The sequence below is a fragment of the Triturus cristatus genome, chromosome 4_2 (genome assembly GCF_964204655.1).
Source record: "Triturus cristatus chromosome 4_2, aTriCri1.1, whole genome shotgun sequence".
Lineage (NCBI taxonomy): Eukaryota > Metazoa > Chordata > Amphibia > Caudata > Salamandridae > Triturus > Triturus cristatus.
In genome coordinates this window covers 730,613,595-730,637,512 of record NC_140586.1, presented here as the reverse complement: position 1 = coordinate 730,637,512, position 23,918 = coordinate 730,613,595, and the positions used below count along the sequence as shown (strand labels likewise).

General features: G+C 46.3%; 2 protein-coding genes across 2 annotated transcripts in view; one reads left to right on the top strand and one right to left on the bottom strand.

Annotated features, from left to right (window-relative positions):
* PRPF38A (pre-mRNA processing factor 38A) overlaps window positions 1–23,918 on the top strand; it is a 288,792-nt gene that overhangs the window by 123,351 nt on the left and 141,523 nt on the right. The gene's annotated exons all lie outside the window — the stretch shown is intronic.
* The window catches only part of ORC1 (origin recognition complex subunit 1), a 177,639-nt gene that overhangs the window by 147,372 nt on the left and 6,349 nt on the right, over window positions 1–23,918 (bottom strand). The window contains exon 2 of the mRNA XM_085602615.1: window positions 2,521–2,648. Within this exon, the coding sequence (XP_085458741.1) occupies window positions 2,521–2,648 (128 nt within the window). The remainder of the gene's footprint in view (window positions 1–2,520; window positions 2,649–23,918) is intronic.

Sequence of the window (23,918 nt, the reverse complement as noted above, 5' to 3'; positions counted from 1 at the left end):
AGTATGTTCTATAGCATCAGGTCTATAGTTGCATCAGCTCAACCAAGAGTTCAAGTCTCATCCTGCCCCACAGTGAATCAGGCACATAGGGTTATTCCAAGTAATATAACTTACTGGGCTCCTGGTGCTTACTCTATACGTAGGCGCTGCATAGAAGGTGCCTCTCATCGCCTGGTGTAGATGGTTCAGTCTATGGCACTACGGGGGTAGCAGCTGTTCTGGCGAGTACCTAACTGGGAGTCACGCTATGTGTTGGGTCTAATGAACCGCTGCAGGCCTCACCTTCCCTGCAGTAGTATCGACGTTGCATTCTCCGCCCTGTGTGGGGAACCGACTCACAGGGCCCAGAGTCACAGTCTGTTGGGCAGCTTCATGAAGTTGTTCCTCTGGGGGGTCTCTTGCCTCCCGTCCCATACAGGAGACGCCCAACGATGCAGGCAGTGCCTGTTGCACGACTTGTTCCCGCAGCCGTTCAAAAACACGCCTTCCTCTGCACCGGACACACCTCATGCCTAGTCAACACTCCGGGGTGCGAGCATCTGGTCTCTCGCTGATCTCCTTCCTGGCGTCGTCCCTCTCTGCACGTGCGCTGCATAGCAGTTGCCTCCCCAGGCCTGCTCGCCGAGCCCTCACTTCAGGCTCAGGCACACAGGCAACAGGTTTTGAGGCTGCATTGTGGTCTTCCCAGACTTCTAGGGGTGGGTAGAGTCCTACGCCCTGGCGTCCTGCGCTGGATGTCACAGATTCACATAAATTTGTCGGATCATGGGGATATGTGGAGGAGCGACCTTCGAATACTTCTGCCATGTTGCCCCTGCATGCCACGCCCCATAGAAAACTTTAATGAAGTACGATTGTTTTACTATTATTAGGTTTATTCAAAGCATTATGTCTTTGCACCAACAGCTAGTATCAAAGAAACAGATGAATCAATTTGTCTCCAATCACAGTTTAGTGAAGTAAGCAAATATACTCTCATGCATACTATATGCACACTCTACAATTAACTGCTGTACACACTAAGGTTTTGGTATTGTTGTATAAAGATGTTTGTGCAACATATATTAGCAACATCACTTAATAAAGCATTTCACCCTTCTCAAATCCAGTACCTCAAGGTCGACTAATGCTGTGCGCATTCACAGTGCACTTTTTATACATGATGCATTTAACATCTATTGTATTTTAATTACAACACATTCACAGAATAATAAATACATTGCTTCCCATCTACTTAAACTACAGCACAGTGTCTGGGACAAGACAGTGTTTCAGACAGGCGTGTCAAGATCCCTAAACATATGAATGTAAACACTTTACAATGTCATTTCATGGAAGGTCTAGATTTTCAAATCCTCCCCCATACACACCACTCTCTCCATCACTGTTTTAATCAATTGCAAATTAATGCCATAACACAAACATGTAATGTGTGATTCAAGCAAATTATTTTTCATCTACAAAATATATTATACCCATACTGCAATAAGGAATGCTTGTGCTGGCTCGTGTATAAATTCCGACAGCTGATAACAACCAGGTCCCCTTATCTTCCTACTTACTTTAATTGTGTAACGTGGAAGAGTTTACTTAACCTCTTGTGCAGTCTTTATTCTTATACTACTATCGCTCCCAGTTTCTTACCTAGGTAATTTTCAATTGAGAAACTAGATTTACTGCCACCAACCTTACTGGGAGGGTTTTACATGAATTAACCATACTTTGTTAAGGACTTGCCTGTTACTTCTAACCTTCTCATAACAAATTTGATCTTAAGCTCCCATACCTCCTCCTATCTGCGCTTGAAGCACAAATCCACTCATCTCCATTAATTACATGCTAATTTAATTTATATGAGGATTGCTGTTGCGCAAATGTGAGAGTGACTGAGTGCTTTACATATGGATTGACACTTCAAAATCTTTAAACAAATCTTGCACTGAGAGAAGTTAAAATGTAATCAGACACTGATCCCTTCTGCAGTCACAGTAACGACAGACAGCAGTCTTCCAGGCACTTCAAGTATAGGCTACTCTTGTAGGTAAGACACTATACCACAATAAACACCCTGGTAAGTTTGTAACAGTGATGCAAGAGACTGTGCTAAAGCATTACCCAATAACTGGATGTCCAACTTCAGTCATGCCACTTTTTGGTGGCGGAACCGTCTTTGCATTACTTTGTTACTATGTGCAATTAGGGAGGCCCATAGAATGCTAGGGTAGCACACACTTCAATAGCCCCACCAACCCTATCAACAAGGCTTACATTTAAACAGTGTTATAGCCACAATATTCAGTCTCTGATGCTCTTTGGCAACTTCCACGAAAAACAAGTGTGGAAGGGAAGTTTTGAAGTGTATACAGCTTCTTTTAAAAGTACAGATAATGACAGTTGTCCTTATCAACTTATAGTTTTGTCATGTAAATACTACAGGAATGAGTACATGTATCTATAACATTGGTAGAAGAATCTAGACTTAAGAAGAGTCTAATATCAATAAAATGTATTGACATATACCATCATCATATAGATCCAGAAGTTTGGCCACGTAGGGTCGATCAGGGTCATCTCCTTCTACTAGGATATAATCTCCGTTGCTTATATAATTTCCTTTAGGATTTTCTTCTGAACTCATAAAAAGTCTCCTAAAAAAAAGGTACAAAGAAACAAAGTTTAAAAGAAATGGGGTAAAAAGCACACATCCCAAACCCAAGTGAAGAGGCACAAAGAACCACACCTGTGCTGCTATGGGTTTACTGCTGTAGATTACCCCCATTACACGGGCATAGCCACTTAAATGTGGGTGAGTGGCAGAAGGGGATCCAAGTCGGACCATTAAAAAAAAAAACAAAAAAAACCCAACTTTCATTTACCTGTTTTTGGTGACCAGATAACGCATGAAAATATACAATTGCGGTCCACTTATAACAATGTTGTTGGCAAGTAAACTACCTTAGTGATTATTAAAGCACAAGTTCACTTGTACCAGCCAGTGATGTATATTCTTTCTATTATAGATGGCATTGTATGATTTTATTGCTCTCTGTTAAGCAGTATTTGATCTGTCAACAAAAATCTCCAATATGCCTATACTCTGACCTAAACATCTAATTTGATAAACAAAATATTCCTCAACCAAATGCCATTATATCTCAGCAAAAAACACACGCTTCAAACCCATCCGCCCCCCCACCACCCACCCCCCCAGATCGCCTCTGTACAATCCACTTAGCTGGTCATATACTGTTCAATAAATGTTACTTATCATCAGACCATCTCCAATCAAGATCCCAAATAAAGTATCAACTGAATCCCACCAACCCACAACAAATTACAAAGGAACACATTAAAAATGCAACAGCTGGCATTTCATCTAACTACAAACAAGCAATTGAAGATCATAAATTCCATTAGGAAACTATGAATGGATGACCATAGCCAATTGCATACTAATCCTTTAAAGAACTTCAAAGCAAGGCAAATATGAAAGAAAACTAAATACAATCAAATCATTCATAAAAAGGCAATCAAATCCCCTACTCAAGCAGGATCGATAATGGCAAAATACCCAACCAAGGAACTCCACAAAATTCTATTGGAATTTTGCAACATAGAAAGCAGCCAAATCTCCACACCATCTTCACAAGACTTCCTTCGTCAATGAGCTAGAAAGACATTAGCTAACCAAAGTGGTCTGTAGAAGTCCATCTTTTCTGCATGGTCACTTCGGATTTTTCTCCTTTTCCCAGACCCTTTATTTTTTGCTGGTGTTAGAACTCTCTGCACTTCATCCCTGCTATCTAGGAGTAAAGTGTCTGTGCTCCCTTTTAATATGGTTGATTTAGCATACTTCTAATTTGTATATTTAACTTGCCCATAGGTACCTACTGTATGGGAGTGTGCCCAGATCCTGGAAGTTAAATTCCGACTGAGGATTGCAGCACCTATTGTGCCATCCACTCCAGTAGCAGTGCAAACATGGATCCAAGCGTACCATTTTAGACAAACTGTGCCAGTTTAAAACCTTTAATTCCATGTGCCAAAATAAACTGAGGGATCAAAGCCTCCTTTTTAATAAATTATAAATATTATTAAGTCACCCCTTTGTAGGCCTTGTAGCCCACAAGACAGGGTGCTTGTTATTTAAAAGTAGGACATGTAGCCATTTAATGTGAACATGTTCTGACCATGACCAGCATACAAAAGCAAATGTTTCGCTGTGGCAAGCCTAACTGTCCTAAGTAGAAAACCAGAGTAAAGATTAAAAATCCTAATTCTTTATTTTGGGAATGAAACTAGCTAGAAATATAATTAAACAGCTACATTTAATAGGGATTAAAATAAAATCCAACAGTGAAGTTGGAATTTTAATAAATGTTAAGGATAACTTTCAGAAAGAAATCTTTTCTCTGTCTCAAGTTCCTGTAGGCTATATCTGCCAGCCAGAAATTAGTATTTAAATAGGTGTGAAAAAGCTGTAAAGTGCCTTCCAGGCGCAACCGATAAACTAATCTGACTGGGAAGAGTTGATTTCTCAGAACCGGACAAAATATGCACCGGGCGCAAGGAGCATTCTTTTGGACATCGTAGTGTCAAATTCTGCTTGAAATATCAAATCCTGCATGACAGGTCTGCTGGGTTTTTACTTATAATACTGAAAGCACACTTGAAAGAAAGGTAAACAGGGCGACAAAACAATTCTTGGGTATCCACAACCTGGTTACTAGAAAACTCTGCTTTGTTCTGCAAGCCTTCTGTTTCTGGGTTTATTGGTGGTGCTGTGACTGATTCAAACTCTATTTAGTGTTAGATGTTGGAGGAAAATGGAACATACTACAGTCCTCCCCCACATACAGCCCTCAGAGCACAAATTTAGAATTGCTGCAAATACTTTCACCATCTTGAGAATGCCTTGAGTAGGGTTGGCCCCAGGAATTATAACCTCATTGGTTAGGGCATGACCAGAAGTCATTCCTACCGAATACCTTGTGCCAGGCATAAATGTGGCATCTCCAGGCACCTTTTTCAGAACACTCCAGGAAATAAAGAACAGTAGAGGACTGACCCGCTGTCTGTGACCTCAGAGAAATCCTAAAGGGCTGGACCTGCTCCTTCTTGTACCCAGGACAAAGACTTGGACTCACTGGGTCATAAAGCTGACCAATTGTTAAAGCTACAGGGACACAACAAGCTACAATATGCCTTTTCCTGTAACTGTCCAAGTGACTAGTGGCAACTGGACCTGGACTGGACCTTCCTGTTTGGTCTGTGACGGACAACCTGGATTGGGACTTAAAAGAATAAAGGCAGAAGGTACAATTGGAAAAGGTTGGCCTCAGGCAAGGCAATGGACAATTGCTAGTTTGGGCAACAAAAAAAATGATATACATTTCCAAACTTGACCCACAAACTGAGACCGCACTCCGCAGCAGGTGAGTACAACCCGTTTTATTCAAAACATGCAGCTTCCAGTCCCCTCGTACAGTCTTGGCCTGACGCGTTTCAAAGGTTAGGCTTCTCTTCAGAGGCCCGTGTCAGCAGCATATTCAAATTCGGTTATGACCAGCATCCCCTGCGTGATTTATACATAGTTGGCTTCCGGTGTGCCTTCACATTGAGCCTTTCAATTAAACGGTGCACGCTGGGATTCCTAGTGTAACCTTTTACTTTTATACACCCTCCGGTGGGTTTGTTGCTGAGACGTGATTTTGGACACAATCTGTCGTCCTCCAGTGGGCTTCAGGACTAGACGCTGTATGTTTACAATCACGAACCTGCTGTGCTAATAAAGAGTTAAAAGTTCACTCCTCCGAGTCCGCTGATATTCCTTTGGCGATGCGTCGTCTCATGCGGCTAGGACTGCCGCTATGTATTTTTCCAAACTTGTCCCACAAACTGAGACCGCACTCCGCAGCAGGGGAGTACAACCCGTTTTATTCAAAACATGCAGTTTCCAGTCCCCTCGTACTGTCCTTTTGCTATTTACATTACCATTCTAAAGAAGTTGCACACGTTCTAATGAGGCATACATAATAGCATTAACTCATTTTGTGGTTAAAGGGGCAACCCAAAGGTTATATAGTGTAGCACACTACGGACCTTGCTCCTTCGCCTACAAAGAGACTATTGAATCGGTGTGATCAATGTTTGGGATTCGCGATGTGTGAAAAAGCAGTAACTCGAAGTTATTCTATTTCTACACGCTTAACACTTTCTAACCATTGTGTGGACATTAAGTCAGAAGGTAAAATCTTTGACTAAGATTAACGTGTTCCCGCGCGGTCTTCATTAAATTATGCCTAGGTCCCATTCTATCCAGTCTACCACGAGGGCTGTCCATTGCATTTTCTGCTTCTTGGTGCTATTCCCACTTATAACATTAAAAATTCATATCTCTGGTCTCCCTGATTGGATTGTCAATTTAGTGTCATTTTGTTTAATAACATACTTTACTTTTCAAATTCGGTTTGGTAGCTTCATTGTTCTGCATTTTGACTTTATTACTGTTTTTGTACTGCATAAATACTTTGCACATTGCCTTAAATTAAGCCTATCTGCACTGTGCCATAATTACGAGGGGTTGAGATCAGTGTAATTTAATTACTTTTAGGGTTCACCCTGAAAATGGTTGTGATTATTACTTGAGGTGGGTAGTCCCCTACCATGATTCCTAATCTAATTTGGAGGGGTGTGGCTTAGCCATGCAGCAAGATGGCCGCTTTCTGAGAGGCTTCTGCTGGCCGAGTGATAAAGTCTTAATTTAGCCGCAGAATACAGGCCCCCTGAAATACATTCAGCAGCCCCGACATTGTGCCGCTCACCAGACCTCGGCAATACTCGGTTTATGGCTGATGGACGAGCCAGGAGGATCCCGGTCCAACTGCGGACTTCTGCGTCAGCGGCTGAGAAGAAGACGTGCCTCACCTGCAGGGGTTCTGTTGCAGAAAGCTGACCGCCACGCTTCAGACACCGGAGGTGGCGGGGGGAAAAAACAAGAAAATAAAGCGCCTTGTCACTTGTCCAGGAATGGGAGACGGTCGACCCCAGGCTGTGCCACCTGATTTGGCCCGAGGCCTGGATAGACCTCGTTTATGGAGCCCGGCCCACGAAAGAGAGACTTGCAGGTCATTGGGAAAGGGACGGATGTGGCTATCCTCATGATTGTGCCCTGCCGGCTCCCTACAGAGAGAAGTGCCCTCCACATATACAGGGCAAACTGAGGTGCTTGCAGCTACAGGAGCGAGGCATTGGTGTATCCTAGCCTACCATGTCTAGGAACGTGGGCCGCTGGTCTGGATTAGAAGGCCACAGCTCACCTTGTTTATTGCCATTTTTCAGTACAATGACATAACAGTTACAGTGTGTGGCAGGCAGTACATTGGCAACGCGTGGAGACATCAGTACAGTACAGAGGTGGAGTTGGAATATGCGGGACTCTGTATACATTATCAGGCATAGGTACAGCCGACAAACAGAGTTTCATATCAGTCTTACTGGTGGTCAATCCCTTCACTATTGAACCCTTCACTATTGAACCCTTCATTCTCAGCTGCACAGTCAGTTTGCGCTGGTGGAGCGCTATCTTCTTAGTTCCTGGCAGCCTCCCTAAGCAAACATCTAGTAAGGGGTTCCCAGATATCGCAAGGCCGCGAGTGAAGGGGTTCCCACCTCGGTCCAGTAATGTGCTACGGCCCTACACTACCACGCTACGTGTAGGAATACCGCTCCTTCCTGCTTACAGCGGTCGCATCGGTCGTTTTCTCGTAATAGGAGTTTGTACAGCCTCACCAGAGTATAGTACATTCTGTGGAGAAATTTAAAATGGATTATTCTGAACCTGATGCTAGCGGTGATGCGCTCAGTTTGTTGACAGCTGTACACTCAGGCCTCCTCTGTGATAGGGGTGGGATGCAGAATTGGGACATCCTGTTTCGCTTTCAGGAGTGTTGTGGGTCCCCGCCCCTATTGAGGCTTTATATATGCGGGCCACGGCATGCGGTGCCCCAGCCTGTATCGTTTGGTGCAATGGGAGCAATGTGGGAGGTTCCTCTGGGAACGCAGTGGTAGCAGCCCTGACAGCTTGTCGCAGGCGAATGTATAGGAAGCGGTCCATAGTGGTGGGTGCTGTGTCGCACAAGAATTCGGTCGCACTTTTGAGTCACCCCTGGTGGTACAGATGGCTTTGTGCGTGACTGGCAGATTATGTTGGTCGAGCAGAGGGAGTAGCGGGGAATATAGCATGGGAGCTTGGGACAGCTTGGCGATGGCACGCCACGCATTATTTGAACAAGCCACGGCGGATCCCTTTCCCCTAGCTGCTTTGTCGTCTACACCCAGGAACCCCACAAAAGGCAAGGGTGCCATGAGCCCCTGCTCCACCGCCAGATGCGTCATAAAGGGTGGAGGCGCAAACCATTAAACGGCGAAGTGTGCCTGAGCACTGAGATAGTAGAGTCTAGGATCGGGCGCTTCAAACCCGCGCTGAGTGAACGGCAGAGTGAGGGTGCACCATTTGATCCGGGGTGGTTTCCCGCCCCAAGCAAGGCGAATGAGCTGGCTCTTCAGCCTAGTAAAGAAGGGGCATCCGAGGGATGGGGGGGCGGAAGGGGTTGTTTGTAAACAAATACAAAAGTTTGGGCATGATGACCATCTTCATTATGGCTAATCGGCCAGCGAGGGAGCTATCCATCTGGTGAGCTGGTCTTCCACTTTAGCTAGGGCCACCCCATAATTAGTTCGCATTCATTCTTCTTTATCCTTGGCTATAGTGACTCCCATCTGCGCACCACTGCAACGGGTAGTCCAGTGGGAACGGGGTGGTGCAGCTCGTAAGCGACATGATTTGGGATTTGCCCCATTTGACGGGGATTCCCTGAGAAGGCCCGAAATGTTATTTCACAGATCATGCCATTTAATCCTTCAGCCGGATCACGCACATATCGCATAATGGCATTTGCATATAGCGAGATAACGACTGACCTCATGGGATAATCTAGTGCAACTTGCTTGTGGTGCTGTCGCAACATGGATGCCAACGGTTTCATGGCTATCGCCAATAGCAGGGGTGAAAGGGGGCACCCATGTCGCATACCCCTGGTGATGCCGGAAGCAGGGGAGTGCTCCCCATTCAGCAGCAATGAAGCGCAGGGCCGAGAATATAGCAAATTAATCCACATGAGGAACCTGGAGGGAATCCCATGTGAGTCAGGACTGCAACAGATACCTCCACTCCAGGGAATCGAACGCTTTGGTGGCTTCTAGGGAGATCGCCACCGCCTGCTCCTCCTGGTCGATGTCATGCATGATGGAGAAGAGGGTCCTCAAGTTATGCGAAGTTGATCAGCCAGGTATGAAGCCTGCCTGGTCAGTTCTGATGATGTTATCCATCAAGAGCATGAGCCTGTTTGCCAGGACTTTGTCCCCGATTAATTGTGACGTCAAGGTATTGGCCAGAGGTCTATAAGAGTCAGTGGATTCGGGGAGGTTTCCCAGGTTTCAGTAGTGAGACCAACATTGCTTCCTGCATAGTGGGTGGGAGCATCCCGGTTTGGGCTGCCTTCTCAGACAGCCTTCAGGAAAGGGGCCAGTGTGTATGTAGTTCTTGTAAAACTCTATGCCAAGGCCGTCGGGTCCCGGCACCTTACCGTTCCCAATTTGCATTATAGCCTCTCGTATTGCATCCACCCCCAAGTCAGCTGCCAAGAATTCTCTCTGCCAGTTGCTGAGCCAGGCCAATTCTACCTGTTGCAAATAATGCAGAGTCTCGGCCTGTCGTGTAGCGCACAACGTATACAGGGTTCGGCAGTGCGCAGTGAAGACCCCCATTACGGGGGACTTTCCCCGATGCGCCACCCCATCCCCAATGACCAGTACATGATGCGACGTTCTAGGTGGCCGAATGGTCTCGGCCAGCGTCTTGCTAGGACGCTCACCCTCACCGTATCTGCGGGCAGTGTGATATTTGCCTCGGAAGAGACATTTCCTCTCAGCTTCAGTCTGATAATCTGTGAGGGACTAGCGCATTTGGGCCAGGATAGGGCCCGCGCGTGCCTCTTTTGCTGCTGTTTCCAGCTGTTTAATCTGGTTTTCCAGGCGTGCTATCGCTGTGCGAATGTCTTGGAGGATGCTTCCCACTTTGGCCATGCAGTGACCCCCAACGGTGACCTTCAGTGCCTCCCACACAGTAGCCAGGGATGGCACAGAGTCTATATTAAGTCTCAGGTATTCTTCTAATGTTTCCCCTAGTTCAGTCTTGAACACCGTGTCTAGGAGCGCCGTAGGTTGTAGTCGCCACGTTCTAATTTGGGTCAACATGCCAGGGAGATTGACATTATCACGGGGGAGTGGTCAGAGTACGTGCACGCCAAGTGGTGAGAGGAGAGCACATGCAGTGCAAGGTCTTGTGATAAGATCCACATGTCCAGCCTAGACCAATTATTGTGTACTGCCAAGTGATATGTGCCCTCCTGCGGTGTCGGGTGGATGTGGCACCAAACATCCACCAGCAAATTATCAGCAATTATTTGCTGAAGTTGGCGTTGCGCTTTGGAGTAGTGATGTGGCAGTGGGTGGGAACGATCGTGCGAGGGAAAGAGCGTTAAATTAAAGTCCCCTCCCCAAATGAGATGGGTCGAGCCTATGCTTACTATGCGTGTCCATAAGGTGATGTAGCAATCTTCATCGTCCACGTTGGGCCCATAGCTACACACCAGCGTGATAGAGGCAGTAGCCAGCCTTCCCCAGGTTATGCAGTACCTCCCATGTGGGTCGTTTGCAGATCCCTCCTCAATATAGGGCACCGCTTTTTAGGTCTCGCGACCTGCGTTGCACTGCGCAATAGTGCTCGCGCAGGTCGCGAGACCTTTAGTAGGTGAAAAACGGGGAAATCAAGCTGACCTAGGAATCGCACATGCTCGTGCGTTTCCTTTTCAGCTCCCCCATTGGCCTTTGCGTGCGTCTTATTCTAAAAGACTGCACGCAATTGGCTTGAGGCGCGCGCATAGCTCCTCCCATGGCCTATTGGTGTCTATGACACGCACCAAGCGTGTTAGACACCAATAGGCCGTGGGAGGAGCTATGACCGTGCCCAGAGACAGGCGTGACGCGCACGCCACTTGTTTTTCTTTACTTTTGGTATAAACGCGGCACCCGCGCTTTACTTTTAACGTTATAAGTAAAGCGCGGGTGCCGCGATTATACCAAAAGTAAAGGAATAGAAAAAACATCCATTTCTTAACTTTTGGTATAATCGCAGCACCCGCGCTTTACTTATAACATTAAAAGTAAAGCGTGGGTGCCGCGATTATACCAAAGGTAAAGCATTTGCAATGCAATAAGTCTCACATTACTGAAAGTTTGAGCTATAGGCTTTGCAAATAATTATGACACACCAATAACTCAAACTTTTAGTAATGCGAGAGCTATTGCATTGCAAATGCTTGTTTAGTTAAAATTGCCGCTCCCTTGGAGAAAGCAGAGTACGAGGCTAACTGGGGCTGTTATGTGGGGAGGGTATGTGTTTCCTGTAGCATTGTGATGCTAACGTGATGCCTGTCTAAGTAGGCCAAAATGTGCTGTTTCTTCCTGGGGTCACCCAGTCCTCTACCATTCCAGGTGAGGAGGTTCATGCTCCCTCTGACAGTGGTTCTCTGCCTCTCACCCACCATTGCCTGATTCTGTACATGTATACAAGTATTGTGGTTCTGCACTGGTACCCGAGGGTGCTCCATACCCACGCATTCCAGTTGTTGTAACTAGTTTGAACATGCCTGCCTTGTTACCCCAACATTCCCCCTGCAGCGGCGTCACAAACTTGCCGTGTACAGTTCCCCCCTCACAATTCCTCCAGTTACATCTTAAAACATTTGTGTCATGCGAATCACATCATCCCTGAGTTGGCTTTGCATTGTTCCTGCCACGAGTGTCCGTGAGGTAAGGAACCAACTGGACTGGAGTGAGCAAGTAACCTCGATATCCAAGACGAATAGTGAAATACAGACCGGGGTATTGGTGACCCATATATGTAGTGACCCCAGAACAAAGTTACAAAAACAACAACTGAACGGGACGATCTTCAGTGATGGAGAAAGGGGGTGCTCCCTAGAAGACATGTGTCCCAGAGGGCGTGAAAGCCCCTCCCGCACTATCGTGACGTGCAGGAAGTGTCCATGGAATGCAGAGTTTATGACCCGTGGGATGCTCACAATCGAAAAATAGAATAGTCATCGTCCCAGAGGCATTACATTAACAATTGCTGACATTATCTGTATATAGGAGTGAGTAACTATGCTGCTATAGTCCACAGACCAGCCTGTGAGCGCTGATATGGAGGGCTGTATCTATTTTACCTAGATCTCTTCATGTTGCATTGAGTCGTCTCTGCCTCCCGACGGGGAGCGCTTCGCTCTCCTGGCAGCCAGAACTGTCTTTTTGAGGAAGTCAACCGCCTGTTGTGGGGTGTTGCAGATGTGTTGCGAGCCATTGTGGGTGAGCTGCAGACGTGCAGGGTATAGCATGGCATATTCCACTCCTTGCTGAAGCTTCTATTTGATGAGGGCAAACTTCTTCAGTGCTTCTTGAACGTTGAATGTAAAAAAAAAAATAAAAAAAAAAAAATAAAAAAAAAGGGGTATAATGAGATGGCATTGTTCTCAAATATGATGTTTCTCATCACCCTCACCCTGCGCAGTGTTGCGGTAGTTAAGTAATCTAGCAACCATGGGCTGGGGCGGCGCTCCAGGATAGGGCTGCTCCACAATGAGCATTCTGGAGAAGGCCTCCTGTCCAAAGCAGGTGGTGAGCAGCCGCTCTACATAGTCTTCAAGTCTTCCTTTGTTGGTTGTTTCGGGTACCCCGGTGATGCGGATATTGTTCTGCCTAGAGCGGGCTTCAATTTCCTCATTCTTGGCCGCAATCACTAAGCAGCTTGTCGACGTCCGTGAGTTGCCCTGCCATCTGTGCACGGTCGTCCTCAATTGTTGAGATTCGTGTCTCGGCCTCTTTTATCCTGCCATCTTGTTTTTCAATCTTCTAGGTGATCTGGTCCATTCTGGCGCACATGGAGTCTATTTTCCCCTCAATGGAAGCGAAACTAGTTTTCATGGTGTGGAGCAGTGTTTTCATGTCCACCTCATCTGTGTCCTGGCTTGGTTGACTCATATTGTCGTGCTCCAGCTTCTGCGCCTGGTAGTCTTGTGGGTGTCGAATAAGAGTTTAGGCTGTTTACCGTCAGATTTCCCCATAGTCTGTTTCGGCCGGGCCAGTGGCAGCTGTTCTCGAAGGCTCTAGGTTGGACCTCCGGCTGTCCCAACTCAGGGGGAACTGGGAGGTTGCTCCTGGGTAGCAGCGAGCAGCAGAGTGTGCTCAGGAGCTTAGTCATGGCCTCCTCTCAGCAGGGCAACATACTGCAGGGCCCAGCGCCTCACCTCTTCTGGCGCGGGTGATGGCGTGTGCCCGCCCCCGGCAAAGTCCACGGTGAGTTGGGGCAAAATCTGGACTGCCTCATGCCGGTGGCTGCGCACTGTGCCAAGGCAAGCAGCTACTGTCTCTGTTTGCGCAGGTGATTGGAAGGCAGGCTTCTCCGAACGGTGGGGCCGCAGCAGCTCTGCAATGCAGTGTCTTGACCATGCGCGGGACCAACTCACCGTGCTCGCTCTCTGGAATCACAGGGAACGGTGGAGCAGTGTCTTGGTAAGTTCTGTATAGCGGCCGGAGGATCCGCACCCAGTCAGGGGATCCCGCTCCTCGCAATGGGCTCCACAGAAGCGTCAGACACTCAGCAGCGGACAGGCAGGTGGATCGTCTAGGAGCGAGGAGATGATCGGGTTGCGGGTGCGGCCACTTACCTATTCTGGACCAAGATGTTCCAGGCGTTACACCCAGGGGCCATTCAGGCCACAGCCGGGTAAGCGCCGCCGGGCTCAAGGGAGACTTCTTCAGGCAGCGCCACGCCAGATCCACATCATGTGCTATCGAGGCGTATCTGCGCGTGGAGGGACCAGGCCGCAGCAGTTTCTTCAACCAAGCCCGGTGTCACGTGTTAATCAGGCCTCCGTCCTTGGCCTCTCATGGCAGCACCCCGCCTTCAAGCGGTCCCTGTGCCTCCAGCTGGCGAGCTGAACTACAGCAGCGTTGGAAATCGACCCAGTCGTTGGGCCCTCACGTTTGATCCACGGGTAGTCGCTGTCCCGACTTACTGCTCCCGGAGGTCCCGGTGTGTCCGCAGCGAGCTCTGGCTCCCTGCCCCGCGAGCCCTCATCTTGCTCAGTAACGGTCCCCAGGCAGAGCGCAGCTCGGGAGCGGCGTTATTTTCGCTGTCACCTCCTCAGTCGCGGACGATTCCCCCGGCACACACCACCAAGGCTCCTGAGACACGGCAGGGGACAGCAGAGGAACCGCTCCGGTGGCCCACCCCAGTTTCCGCCAGGATCACTCCACACCCGCCCGTCGCAGCCTCAGGCAGCAGGAACACGCATCGTAGGCCGCGGCCTCGTTCACTGCTTCACGGGGCCGCCGAGATCTCTGGGTCATCACAGGCGGTGCCACCTTTTCCCTGCAGGCATTCGGGTCAGCGCCATGTAGTTTTGGGTGAGTTTAGCCCCTGGATTCAGGATAGATTATGGATATGTATTCCAGGACTGACGGAGCCTGCCTAAGGTGCGGCCATCTTGTCTGCACGCCCCCTAGTGTTTCCTGGTTACTGCCTGTGTCTAATAGAACCTTACAGCAGGCCCCCGTCCTACGACGAGCTGCACAAACCTTGGCTGGATGGACGCAGATGAGCGCACATATGAACTACAATCTTACAATAAAAAAAATAAAAATAAAAATTATATATATATATATATATATTTCAGCATACGGTTCAAGTTGTTTTCGGCAAAAACCACACTGCACTCCCAGGGGGATTGTTTCATTCGGCTCTTTATTGATGAGTTCACATCAACGCGTTTCGATGGCCTCTCGCCACCTTGTTCACGATAAATATATATATATATATATATATATATATATATATATATATATATATATATATATATATATATATATATATATATTTCCTCCAGCATTACTCCATTATTGTGGATTCCCAGGTACTGTGGAAATGGAGTTCTTGCTATCCTGCGGAGCCTGCTCGTGCCCACCTGGGCAGTGTGGCCGGGCTCTGATTCCTCTTTGCAGACAACACACCAATTCTTCACCCGGCTCTGGGGACTGCAGTCTTGGGCCAGTTGAACTCACATTGCATGGATTATCCACTGAACGTGCTTAGGTTGACCTGCAATGGGGAAACAAGATGCCGAGCAAGCTAAACTCTCATTTGAAAATGGAAGTCTCACCCGATGAGCCGAACAGGGCCCAGAATCTGAGCCCAATGTGACTCTTTATGAGGAGTAAGGGATGCCTGGCAACGATCTTCGCACTATATTTTTGGATGTAAAGTCAAGCCTAAAAACCATGGACTCAAAATTGGACCTTCTTACAAACCGCCTAAACTAAGTTAAACGACGTATTGATAAACACAAAACCGGTCTGGATCAGCTGGAAAACAATCACAGATGCAGACAATCTCCAAGCAGAATCAAAAGAGCATCTGCTACAAGTACTGACCATCATAAAGGCCAAGAACGAGGACATGGAGGCCTGCTCTGGACGAAACAATCTCTGCATCATCGGCATTGCGGAAACCACTGCTATCTTAAAGAGGAGACTTTATTGTGTAAATTATTTGGTTCTGAACCTTCTGCAGTCTTCATAGTGGAAAGGCCTCACTGATCTCTCGGACCCAAGCTGCCTGTGGGCGCACCACCCAGACCTATGGTGGCTCGCCTGCTGAATTACCCATTTTGTGATGTCGTCCTAAGCTTGGCCGGAGAACGGGGGCGGTACAGTATCAATGTAACAACATTTAATTTTATCCTGACTTCACCCAGACGGTGCAGGCGTCCAGTTGAGACTTCCTACCCGCAAAACAAATTCTTCAACAGGCCGGCATGCTTTACTCCCACATATATCCTGCCAAGCTGTGAATCTTTTATGAGGAGAAGACGCACTATTTTACTTATGCCAAATCTGCACTTAAATTCGCTAAACATGCTCGTAGGTCAAGGCAATCCACTGCAACCTCGACACATTCATCTGCAGAGGCCCGGCTGAGAGCCAATGATTGACTATCACATGAGATAATGATGTAAAGCGACCTAACTAGACTGGGGCGGGGACCTTGCCACAAACACATCCATGCCATTGTACAATTAACTAGTTGCAGGTATTTGCACTCCTTGAGGTTGTTCTGGGCTGCCCACATCAAAATGATATAATGTTATATGGGGTTGACCCTGTACAACCAGCTCAGCCACCTGGCTGTTAATGGCGGGGATGTATACCGGTGACTCCTAGTCCCCCAGAGATAAATCCCACTCGAACTTCTGATTGCAAGACTGTTCTTGGTTCAAGGGTGGGTATTATGGCACGACCCGATTGGGGGTGTTGGTGTGGGAGACGAACTAGTGCTTCAGTCCAATTTTCATGTCACAGATACAGGCGTATTGATCAGCTGGGATTTGCAGGAATTATGGAGTGTAAACTTTGGCAGGGCGATAGCCTGGCTGGAGGAGAGGATCACTATCTGGACTAAATTACCTTTATCTCTAGCAGACCGGATTGCAGTAACGAAAATGATCATTCTACCTAAATTTCTTTATATATATTGCCAATATTCCTCTACCACTAAAATCACAATTTTTTTAAACGTCTACAATCCTGCATGGTTACTCTCCCATTAACCCAGGGCAGAATGGGTGCTCCGGCTCCAGGCCCAATACCTACATTTTTGGCTATACCAGACGGCCTACCAACCGCACAAAAGGACCTTGCAGCACCTTGCTCTCTGAACACTGCACTCTACCACAATTACCGAAATCCCAGAAAAGAAATTAACACCCTAAAAAATCTTGAATAGGCATGGAAAAAGTTGAGGAAGAGGGCTAAATTCACGCTTCTATATGCCCCTTCTATCCTGCTGGTCAATAACCCCCAATTACCTCCACTTTTAGACAAAGGCACCAGTTTGCGAGCACACAATCTCAAGATAAACACATTTTCAGGTTTGTACCCAGATGAACTGTTAATCTCATCCTTACAGATGGCACGGACCCAAAGCGTTATTTTCCTCGATACTTAACTGTATTATTAACTGCGGGCTACATGATGTAAACTGAACACATTCGCCGTCCAACCCCCTGCCCTATCGGCATTGGAACACATGGTTATGGATCCATCTTCACGTAAACTAATTACTCGACTTTACAACAATATGCAGCTCACCTCCCCTGCAACTGTCCTAAAAACTTTGGAATGATGGAAACTGGACATAGATCCTCTTATCATGGATGCGCAGTAGCTTTTCTACGGCGGACAACTGGAGCATCTATACCCAAACTACCAACTGCGCTTAATCCATTTTACATTTCTACAGCGTACCTACAGCACGCCTTTGCAATTATTCCAAATGTGGGCGGGTTCTGGCTCAGGTTTCAAGCGTTGCAGAATCCTGCAGGCTAAATTTTTTACATCTGGCCTGGCAATGTCCCAAAGTGGTTGCATTCTGGGGAGAAGTGTATAAACACAATCGGCTGATCACCTCGCAGGGGTTACAATATTACCCCCTAGAGTTCTACTAGGATATCAAGGACATTGCACATGCACATCGTCGCCTCATCGTCATATTGCTCCTTCTAGCCAAACCTAGAGTGGCCATGCATAGGGGCAGACGTCCTGCCCCAACAATTGCAACATGGTTGCATGACGTCACTTACTGCCACGAATAACTATACACTTTTTGGGCACTCATGCCCCTTAGATCCAGGCCTAAACACATTTGGGATCCATTCACCACCTGGCTGCGACAGCAGGATGTTGACCCAGCCCTACTGATGCCAACACCATAGTTGCTTAAATGATAACTTTTGTTTATTGCCCCTTAAGATTAGACAGCGCCACCTAAACCGCTTGCAAGCCCTATACGCCTTGTATTGCTGGAGTCTTGTACCACAACTGGAGGTCTAAATGTGGGCCTTTAAGAATGCTATGTGGGATATACTGTATTCATATAGCTGTATGTGCCAACACATGACTCAATTTGCACTTAGATATGTGATGACGACCAATTTTATGTGCTTTTATACCCCCTCCCTCGTGCATTTGATTCCGTCTGCTATTCAGATCGCAGATGCTGTACAGTTAAATTGTTTGCATCCAAAATGCTAATTAACAGATTTAAACACAAAACATTAATCTAATATCCTAAATGAACACACAATTCATATGTAACAATCAAGAAAAACAACTTCACCCCAAATATACAAAGAACAATATCCAACTATTTCATGCCTTCAAAAGATTACACCCTAAGAACTTGAGGAACTGGTAAAACCCAGCATCCCAGTGGACTGCCCATCATATCCTTTTCCTCTGCTAATTTTCATCATCATCTTTTTTAACATCTGCATAGGTGCCAGGCTGAAATACTATCAGTTACTACTTAGACGCAGAACTTATCCAAACGGAATTGAAAAAAAAGCATACATAACCCATTACTTGAAAGGAACAACTATGACCCACAAAATATAAATGACTAGAAACCAATATCTAATGGACCTTTCCTTGGCAAACCTATGGGGGAAAGCAGCATTTCTCCAAGTTTCAGAATTCATAAAATAAAATCAACTATTCTCAGACCAATAAACATGGTTCTGGCCAGGAAAAGGGACCAAATCGGCTCCAATTGTGATTTGGGATGAACTAAAAAAAGTGTCAACAAAAATGGCACAGCAGCATTACTACTCTGGAATTTTTGACAGAGTACACCATGACAGCTTAATTCTAACAATCAAGGAAGTCGTAATAGACGGTATAATTTTTCTTAGATTACCTCTTACCTAAACAGGTCCAACATGATCAGGCCTCGAAAAAAATGAAATGTTGTTAGACCTGCTATCCCCCCCAACTGTAATGCTCTTGACCGATAAACTGGTCTTAAATTGTGTGATCCTATGCAAATATTTTATTTCCTAGAGCCGCCTTTTTCTTCATCATCAAATAGACAGCACCTTCAAATATATGAGTGCAGCATTTCTGCTGTGCAAAAAACTATTTTCTTTAATTTAATAGACTAAACTTTTGCTCCATGTAGAATAAGAATCTAGCCCCCACATGACCCTTGACTTGCCACTTAGTTCACCTGTTCTCTCCCAGCTGGAGCTCTCTCGCCAGAAAGGGCCAGCAGCCCTAAAATTCTCACCCTGGTTCATTCTGACTTGCCATAGACAGTGGGCGAGTAGATTTTTAACAAAGTCTGATGATTCATATAACCCATTTTCATCAAATCCTTACAGTTTAAAAACAGGAGTTGCATAGAAATCCATCATGTCATCACCACTTTTCCAGACCTACTTGACTCTACTTTTCAACACATAAAATTAATACCAGACCTCATCAACAGTTTTGAACTCATCGGCTACAATTATGCAGATGATGTTCAGATAATTCTCAACTTGGAAACATTAAGGATAAAGGAAAATCAACAGCTGCATCACAATATAGATCAGTGCATGACGTGGAATCGCTTAAAGTTAAATGATTCAAAAACTAAAATATGATCATCTGTGAATGGAAAAGTAATGCACCTCAGTGTTTCTGGTCAGTGAAATGGGACCTCCCCCAAACATAGCTAAAGTAGTATGAAATACTGGATTCGTCTTAGAATCTGCAATCTCGATGAAAGGTGAAGCTGCCTATAGAAAAGTTATACACAGAACTCGTCCTCTATAAACTGATACTATACCACAGCATTCCACTCAACCATGAGAAAATGCAGCTATGAGTCAGAAGCAAGACAAGATCTAAATATAAAGCTACAAACGGACATCGCTCCTGTCCTGAACACATTCCAAGATCCTCTTTAAAGCTACTATATAATCACTCACAGAGCGATAAACAGCAAAGGACCAAGATCCCTTCAATCAAAAATCACCAAATACTACCAACTGAGGAACTTGTGTTTCAGGCTGGCACCCTGTTAAATAAATACAGCTTACAGGGAAAAAAACTCCAAGATACTATTTTCTCCATTCAAGCCGCCAAAATATGGAATCCCCTACCAGCAACTCTTAGAGTCACTAAGAATCACTCACCCTGCAGGATCAAAGAAAATCCTAATAACCCAGTCCCCTTATCAAACATCCCCTTAGCAATATCAAGAAGAACCAGACTAACCCAATCTCTCTATAAACATGACACCCGACTATGTATCAAACAAGAGCACAGCAGAATGATACATACAAATTCCAGTGGTGGCCCACTACTCTAAACCTTACTTGTCAACCCTAAAGGACCAGCTATTAGGACATACTGCATAACACGGTTCCACATATTAGAAAAACCAAGTACCTAGAAAAGGACGAAGTTTAACCTTGACAGCCAAAAGGAGAACCAAAGATGCCACAATATACATCACGTGTCTGCATGTAACAATCAGTCTTTCCTAGATCCTTCTGACACCTGCCTATTGAATGTTTCTCCTAATGCCACCCACTCCTCCTGCATGTGCTACCTTATTATCCACCAATCACTAAATCAGATTGCCTTTTAAGCCCTTTATACACACTCCCCCAGAACACAACATTTCCTAACAACATACTAATCCTTCTCACCTCACTATGCATTTGCAGGTTAGCACCAAATTACTTGTCGCATCGACTTTTCATACTCCTCTCTGGTACATACTTACTTGCCTACCCTTAAACCCCCAAAATAACCAATCTATACTAAATTTCCTTAAGAAACTAAATGTAAGGCATGAAATTAATATTAACAAGAAACAATACTAAAAGCTACTGAATTCAACAGAGCATGAAAATACTAACAAAGATAATAAGTGAATTAACTAACCCTGGGTTTTTTTTTAATCCCAAAACTTCAACACCTAGTCAGGGGTAGTAACTGCTATTTAAATGCAAATACAAAGTAGGCCAGTCTCAAAGAGCTATGGCGGCATTGCCCAATCGGGCTTAATTGATCTCTTTGTGCACGCTGAGAACATGTCTGACCATGCACTTGCTGAGAAGCCTAGAATGTAAGAGACACTTGGCGAAAACTTAGCAAGCTTGCATCCAAGTCTGCTGATCACTGCAATTGCGAGTTCAAATCTGGTTTAATTACAAAACAGGAGACATGTTATGCAATATCTCTTATTGCTGTTAATTGAACAGCACCTTGTAAGCACTACATTTTCCGTGATCATGCTGTACTTGCAAGGAATTAACATTATAAAGAAAATACATCCACCATAAATAGCGGCAGTGCAACCAACTTTTCTTGCTGCTTGAGTAAATGACATGATGCACCTGTACAATGCTTAGATTTGGTAGTTAAGATAAGAGAGGGGCTGTTTTTAGGTCAAGCACTGGCGAGACTTTATGTAAACAGTAAAAGGGCTTTGGAAAGCTCACCACACGCTCGTGCCTGTGGTTTGTTTTCATTCAGAGGCTATTCGCCTTTGCGTGCATCTTTCTGAGAAAGATAGCACGTAATTGGTCAAAGGTGGGTGCATGTCCCGCCTTTGCTCCGCCCACGGCCTATTGCTTGCAGTTACCCGCACAGGCCACATATGTTTTGAATTATCGTGCACAGATGTGTGCGCGATAATGCAAAACAGATGTCTCGCTGTGGCTCGCGCACCACTCGTGTGCTGGTCTTCTCATTGGGCTTTGGCAAAGTTAGCCGCTTGTTTATTTTCGCATCGAGCTTTCACTTAAAGTGAAAGCGCGATGCGAAAAATAAAATACACGGCTGTCTTTGCGGTACCGCGCTTGTTGCACAAGGCTTTACCACTGCCCTACACACCGCTTGGCCTTGTAATATCATTTAAGCAGAAACTGCAGCAAATGGAGGATTAAAAGGATACCATTAGCGCTAATCCAATAATCAGCGCAACATCAAAATCTGGCGCAAACCAGTGTTTCCGCCCGACTCGAACTAAGGCAATGCGTGTTTGCACGCCACAGATTACATGCCTAGCACAGACCAAGCACATGCACAGCACAAAGTACGTTTCAAGTTGTGCCCACTTGCTAGATACCGAATGCACGCGACACATCGAGTATTTAAACTGCACCGAATATATCCCGCTCATCGAGTGCATGTGCAGCACTGAGAACTTGCACCACGCCGAGATCCTGTCCGGTGCCGGGTAGCACGCAGCATGAAGTGCTTGCACTGCACCAAAGGATGTGCACCTGCAGGATCGGTGGTGTAGGATCGGTGGTGTTGCACTCAAGTACACGCGCGGCATTGGGTGCACGCGATTCATCGAGTACCTGCACTGCACCAAAGTCACATCCGACACCGGTGCACGTGAAGCCTCGAGTCCTTGGAAAGGAACGAAAACACGCCTCGTGCATGTGTAGGGCATCGTGTAATAGGAAGCACCGAACTCTCGCCCAGCACCGGTACATGTGCAGCGTTGAGTAATTAGAGTGCACTAAATACATGCCCAGCACATGTGCACTTGCAGCATCGAACCCTTGGAAAGCACCAAACACACAGACATTGTGTAATAGGAGGCACCGAACTCTAGCCGGCACCGGTGCACATGCAGCGTCGAGTAATTGGTGTGCACTAAACTCACGCCGGAAACCTGTGCAGTAATTTGAGGCCCTGAACTCTCGCCAGCGCAGAGCAACGTAGAGTACTTGGAGTGCACCAAACACGCGCCCTGTGCCCGCGCAGCGCTCAAAGGAAACGAGAGCACAAGTACGGCTCCTTCCCGGTCCCTCCTCTCGCACGCGGGCCAGAGTGGTTCGCCTCGGCCCTCGGCTGTGACAGGGCCCTGCTCCGCTAAACGCATGGTAATTTAATGCGCCCACCGCCCCATTAAAATTAATGCCAGCGTACACTCTGCCGCGGCCCCCATGGGAGCAGCCTTATCATCTCCGCACTCGAAGGCTTCAATGTTTGCCCAGGCCCGGCCCCCTATTTGCATAGATTAGCATGGCCGCGGTGGCCCAATCTGTCCTAATTTATTATTAATCACAGCAATTTGCTGCGCTCGCGGCCACAATGTTGACTTGCTGGCGCTAGGCAAGGTGGGGTTCATTATTTTACGGTCGCGCGCGACCTTCTCCGAGTGGAAAAGTTTGGGAGGTCGGAGGCGATGCCTTGAATGTCCTCCTGCCAAGCTCTCATTTCAGTCCCCAAGCCTCCTTGGTCCAAGTGCCAATAGCGTATACAGACCATGTGTTTTACTTTGGATTCTGGGACTTATAGTCTTCTTGTTCCTCCGATTACAAACCAAGGACCTGCACTGTATATATTATTTAGGGCGACCAGAATTTTAAAGCCAAATACCGGGACATTTGACAAAAATAGAAGGACTACAACTTTACTTCAAGCGAGCGCACAGAACGACAGCGTTCCTCAGCAGAGAATTACAGAATAGGCAGTAAGAACATGCATAAAATGCAATTTCTAAACCCAGTAGCTTGCCTGTTTAATTAAACTGCTTTCTTGAAACAACTGCTAACTATCCCTGCTGTATGAAACATAAAAAAGTACCTCCCTCCGTTTTCAGTCGACCCTCTTTAAAAACCGGGTCAGGAGCTAAATTTCTTAAAATCTGCCAGGACAACTGGTGAAAAACAGGGACCGTCCTGGCAAATCCGGGAGCCCTGGTCATCCTAATATTATTTCTTACCTCTGTAATCGGGAAACCTGCTGTCTCAGTGGTCTTGAGGAAACACCAGACAAGGGGCCAAGTCGAAAGAGGGCCACTACTCAATCGACATGGACACAGCGCTTTTCACCAACAGGTAAGTATATTGTATTTAATATTTATCATGCACACATATGCTGGAGCT